Raw genomic sequence first — 6390 nt, forward strand, 5'->3', positions numbered from 1 at the left:
CACACACACACACACACACACACACACACACACACACACACACACACCCACACACCCACACACCCACACTCCCACACACACACACACGCACGCACGCACGAACGCACGCATACACACATACACATGCACGCACGCACGCACGCACGCACACACACACACATTTTCTTTTAGTTATTATTTAGGTATAAATTATATATTTCCTCAATACTCTTACAATTAATACCACTAACATGACATCCTAGGGGTTGGGAGCCTGGAGATCCATATTATCAGCCTAGTTTGGGCTCCAGTCTCCCACAATACAATACTCTAAGCATAGTAATTAATAATATGTATCTTTATTGTAATGTTCCTTTGTTTTGTATTGTGGAGATAAATAAAGATATTATATTAATCATGACATTACCTAAGATTTGCGGATGATTGGCTTTAAGCTGAACTGTGATAAAATGAACTGGACGTGTGGCGGTACATCAGAAGACATATTCGTGCGAAACAAGCTGATCGAGAAAGTAGAGGATTACGTTTACCTCGGTCATAAAATCATATTCGGCAGGGAGATATTGGACAGAGAAATAGACAGACGTACACAGGTCGCTTGGGCAGCCTTCAGCAAAGACCGGATGTAGACCATGTGTTCCGGGTATAAATCCCACAATGTTTTAAAACCAAAATATGCAATCAGTGCATCTTACCAGTTGTGACCTACGGTTGGGAATCATGGACTCTGACTGCGGCGTTGATTCATCGCCTCAAGATCACGCAGAGAGCTACGAAGCGAATTATGATCGGAGTCTCCTTATGCGATAAGATACAGAATGAAGCAAAACGTTTACGAACCAAAGACATCGACGTGGGCGTACGTGTTGCCAAACAGAAATGGCAATGGGTGGACACGTACTGCGTCGTAGAGACCACGACCGCTGGAGCCGGAACGATTTGTTCTGAAGACCTCGCTTCATCATCATCGTCATCATATCAGCCGGACGTCCACTGCTGAACATAGGCCTCCCCCAAAGATTTCCAGACCATCCGATCGGACGCGACGTACATCCATTGGTTACCCGCTGCCCTTACCAGGTTATCCGTCCATCTAGTAAGAAGGCGAAATGTCTACTAGCAAGATGGTCGGACGGAATTAAAAAGACGGCAGGGCCGACCTGGCACAGAACCGCCGCAAACCGAGGATACTTCTAATGCGAGAAAAAAATCAATCGTTATCGCTCTACAACAAAATTACAAATCAAAATTCTGAAATTTTACAGATATAAAAACGCACTAACGCGGGAAAATAATACAGTGCGTTGATTTGCGTTCTCGCCATATTTAAGAAATTAACTATGTAAATAATACTAAATCATCTACAATTATTAAAAAATAATAATCCGTTCAATATTCTGACTAATTTTATCTAGTAAAGTTTCACAAAATTGTCTTTAAAACGTATGCACCTCGCGAGGTTAGTGACCCCGACGGTGCCCGAGTCCTCGAACTGTAGTAATGATGCTCGATCATTTACTTATCTATTTTTTATTATTATGACTACGTATTGTTATAATTTATTAATTATTTACAATAATTAGGTAATTTATCTGAAAATGTTTGTTTTTTTGTAATTTAAATTTGATACTTACCAATTTTAGGTAAATAATTTCAAGTGTCCACTATCACTGGCTATGCAAACATTAGCACGATGTCGAAAGATTCGTTTCAACTTTCTAACAGTACAGTAATTTGAAATCTGACTTAATTGACTTCACAAGTTTGAAAGCGGAGACAGTTTTTGCGCGAAATAGTTTGACACTCGTAATCTTCTCCGAGTAAACCCCTGTATGACCACAGGCGCACTTGGCGTCCATAGTGAGAAGAAGCACTTGATGGTAACACAGTTCTTGTGAACAGAAAAGTCTGTTGTAAAAACAAAAAAATCACGCGCGCATTTTACAATAGACTAGATAGAATTGATCAATTATTGATTGGGATTGGGACGAGAAAAGAGAAGCCAGTTCTCTTTTCTCGGTCATCTGTCGAGTTGCGCGTGCCGTGCAAAAGTTAATGACCTTTGGATCAGGTTATTGCGAATCGATGTTTACAGCATTTTTTTTTGTAGTGAAGCGTTGGCAATTAGTGCCACCATTAACAAATGTGCTGATAATTGGTTATGTCAATATGCAGGCGAACTCTCCATTGTGAGTTTCTTCCCCTTTATGTACATACTATATTACTCCAACGGGAGTATGTCTTTTCGTTTGAGCCTTTTGTTGTAACTGTAGATTGTCAACTGTTTTGCCAATTCATTACGATGGTTCTCAAGGCTATTACGGTATCTTAAGGTGGTACTTTAGATTTCCTCCTTTACTGTGTTCATTTCCAGGTGTTTGTGGATCTCCAAGTTTGTGACATACCAGGGTACATTAGCCATACTACGCAAGATAATGTTTAGCATTCTTTGTAACATGGATATATTGGTGTCACAGGCACTCCCCATAGTTGGATTCCAGCAATTAAATAAAAAATAAGAATTTAGGTTTTTTTGAGATTTATTATTTTAGTGATGTGGGTTCAGTTTCGGATATAGAATGACCTCTATAAATATGGCGAGAATGCAAATCAACACATTGTAGTGCACCACCGCCTATGCGGGCACGGAACTAAAACCGAGCGTACTACTTACTGGCTGCTTGAATTTGTTCACTCGAAGGAAATATAAAAAACTAGGTTAGGATTAAAGGATGCACTTTACTCCTGGTATGAAATGCTATAATGACGTACTTATATAGCATAAGAAATGAAAAGTAAAGTTTTTCACCTCGAGACTAAAAGCCAATATAAACCCTCAGATACCACCTCTACCACCTCTACCACTACCACCGAACTCTTGAACCACCTCCGGTTTTTATTGACTCATTAGTCCCTCGATAAAAAATATACTATTTCATCAATTTAAAGAGGTTTTTTAATAACAATAATCATTGACTTACAATTATACAATAATAGCAAAAAAAGCTTTTGAAAAGCTTTAAAAAATATCAAACAGTATTTTGTTTCCGTGTAATTAATTGCAGAAAAACTAGGAAATTTAAATTAAACTTGTATATATATAACGCTGTTAATACAATAGTGTATTAACGCAAAAAGTGTATTTTCTCAGAATCGATCAGAAACGAGTTACTCACTTCCCGTGAAAGATTATTAAAATTTATATAAAACTTTAAAAATATAGGTTAAACTTTACAACAAACATGTAAACAATGTTCTACTTACCAAATATATTTAAAAATAAAAGAGGAATAATAATTTCATCTTTTTGAGTAAGGACTATTTTGTACTGGACTAGCTCAGAAAGTTTTTCTCATTTTGCGTTAAATTGATTTCTTTGAATTGTTTCTCACAATATTCTAATGACGGTTGTGTTGACGTGTAGAGAATCAAATTCTACGTTCAACAATAGTATAGTCTCGAATTTCACATATTTTGAGTTACAACACTATTGTAATAGCAGTGCGATATGTTGTTAGTTGTTATTTAAAATTTTAATATTTATGTTTTCTTAAAATGTTTGAATTTTCTATTTATCGCAGCCATGTAAAATAACAATTTCTTATTAACGTTGCCATAAAATACACGTGTCCTAATAACTCGAAAACTACTTTGTCTATTCCAATGCCATTTAGAGATATTAATAGTTTAGCTTTATGTTGTTCATATTTCAATGTTGTTCAGGATAATAAGTGAGAAAACAAAGAGCTACGGTACTAAGGCTGAGATCACCGAATTATGAGAATGACCGATTTATCCTAATTAACCGTTCCAGTTTCAAGCAAATTGTACACATAAACATAGAACAACACGCCAAGAAAGTAAGGCAAACAACCATAAATATATGCAATTGATTATCCCAATAACAATTCACGTAAAACAGTAGGTATAGGTAAAGTTCTAAGCACCTACTTGAGATTTTACATTGGGTACTTTACATTCACTCATTATAAATTGAACCAAAATAAATATGAATCGTACCTCTATGAAGACATATATGCACCACAGATCTGGGATTGCCAAACTCCTGTAGAAAATGGTGTGATCCTGCGTAGACCTCGAATTTGAATTTTTCTGCAAAAACGCAGCTGGCAGGTGTCAGTATCACATGAGGTTCGATCAGCGACCCCACGCAGAACATCATTGTGTGAGAAAGGAAGTACACCTACATTGATATAAATAATATAAACAAACACAATTTAAACTCGCATTGATTCTATTAATTGGAAGATGAGTTTTTCATCAATAATTACTTATTATCTCAAAAAGTGTTTCTAGTTACTAGTATTATGAAAGTGCTAAACATAACGCCACTGCTCGTAGTTCAATCGTAGGTGAATCCTTATGCTTGCTTAATGAAAGTACAAATTTGTGCTTACAATAAATTGGGCTTCCATAAGTTCTGCATCCTTTCCCAAAAAACCGGCCGCATTCTGGAAGTCAATATCCACTGTGGAATGAAAAGGTAGTTCAACGTTATGATGTAATTTATCTTATTAAAATAGTGAATTGTATAGCTATCATCTTCCATGAATACCTCTACATTATGTATTTTATGTACTATGTAATAAATAAAATTAAACTTTATTACACAAAGTTGCGATTCCTCCAATCTGTCCAGCTCCCATAATTATAAAGCACGGAAATAGAACAACCGCAAAAAAATACTATACAATTTCAAAACATTTACTACAAATATCGTTTGTGTGATGAAAGACTCGAAACTGTTTGAAAATTCTATAGAAAAGCAAATCAAAACAAAACATAAAATTAATTAAAGAAACACCTATAAAATAGAAAAAGCGATTCGATTTTTCAGCGAAATTTTAGCCTAGAAATCTCAGTTGACCCCGACCGCAGCTTAAGGCTATACGTACCTAACACATCTTTTTAATAAAAGCTGACCGATTTTTGGAGCAACACGGACATATATCTAGATTAGCGATGCGGGACTGTGAATGTTACTAATAATGCTAATACTAATCATTCGAATGCGCAAATCATTCGCCTAAGTCGAATTCAAGCACAATCATTCGACTCGAGTCGAATGATTAACAATACCGAATGCCAAAGCCATTCGGTCGGGTGCACGAGTCGAATGATTATTATATCGAAACACCTCATTCATCACGTCCATACCTAAATATCCCCGTCCCCGTCACATTTACAATATTTAACATTATGTCGGAGAGGGCTACGTGATCACGAGCAGAAATGCTCTAGGGAATCTATGGATTAGCACTACTAATTAATGATCATTTAAATCATTCGAATACGAAAATTAGTAGGTTACTAATTTGACGTTCGAATAACTACTAACAACTAACGAGTCGAATATTGAAATCGTTCACAATCGTGCATCGCTAATCTAGATAGACGCCGCAAGTCTACGTACTTCGCATGCCCAAAGTAACAGCGTTGCCAATTTGTGGGGCATTCCCCAAATTGCGGGGAAATTCAACTAGATTGGGGATTTTGTGGGGATTAACGCAATGTGAGGAAATGTGGGGATTCTAACATTTTGTTTAATTAATCGATTACAGATGCTTCGCTAGTTTGATCGTTAAATATAATTATTATCAGAGCACTTAGTTTTGAATTATAAAATTACCAGTCGGTGCGTGGTGAGTTCGCGATCCTTTTTCCCGCTTAGGCAGGTCCCTGGTATGAAGAAACAAAATCAGGGGATTTTAACCGTGATTTTTGGGGATTTTGAGCAATTGGCATTGGCAACGCTGCAAAGTAAGTGAAATTCACTTAGTTGCCGCTATAGATCCTACACTATATTTGCTGCTACACCTCAGAGTCAGAACGCGCTCGACCGTTATCGTAGATAAGCACCAATAGAAAACGCGAAAAATGCATAATTGTACCATTATAAACTGCAAAAACACCATAACTGTGGGTAAACGGGTAAACAGGGACATTTCCTTCCACGGGCAAGCGATTTTGTAATCAAAAGATGAATTTATTTTTAAAACAATTATTTTGGTTTTGTACGAATTCGACAAAATAAATATGCAACAAAGTGTATGCCTCATCATTTGTAATACATTGCGGGTTTTACTTGATGTGATATATTTGTTATCCTTTGTTAATATCCATAGATTAGCCCTGAAGTATTGGAGACGAGACAAAAACAAAAATACATCTGTGTGCGATAATGTGCATGTGTGCAAGATAAATAGTGTTGCGCCATCCACTGATTTAACTTTGATATCGATTAACATATTACACCGGCATTTCACTTCGTCGTACTCACCAAAATGTCTTATCGCAAAACGCCGAGACGTTAATTAACTAATAAATTAATGATTCAATACAAAATTAAGAAAGCTACTATCACCTTCT

At 36.5% G+C, this 6390-nt stretch overlaps 1 protein-coding gene across 1 annotated transcript in view; it reads right to left on the reverse strand.

Annotated features, from left to right (window-relative positions):
* The window catches only part of LOC113231302 (kallikrein-1-like), a 12690-nt gene extending 8013 nt beyond the window's left edge, over positions 1–4677 (reverse strand). Inside the window, exons 1-3 of the mRNA XM_026465565.1 lie at positions 4631–4677; positions 4419–4489; positions 4021–4204 (exon numbers count right to left, since the gene is read on the reverse strand). Coding sequence (XP_026321350.1) covers positions 4021–4204; positions 4419–4489; positions 4631–4667 — 292 coding nt within the window. The 5' untranslated portion in view covers positions 4668–4677. The remainder of the gene's footprint in view (positions 1–4020; positions 4205–4418; positions 4490–4630) is intronic.
* Positions 4678–6390: the final 1713 nt, after the last annotated feature.

Source organism: Hyposmocoma kahamanoa, unplaced genomic scaffold (assembly GCF_003589595.1).
Source record: "Hyposmocoma kahamanoa isolate Upper Pololo Valley unplaced genomic scaffold, ASM358959v1 65, whole genome shotgun sequence".
Lineage (NCBI taxonomy): Eukaryota > Metazoa > Arthropoda > Insecta > Lepidoptera > Cosmopterigidae > Hyposmocoma > Hyposmocoma kahamanoa.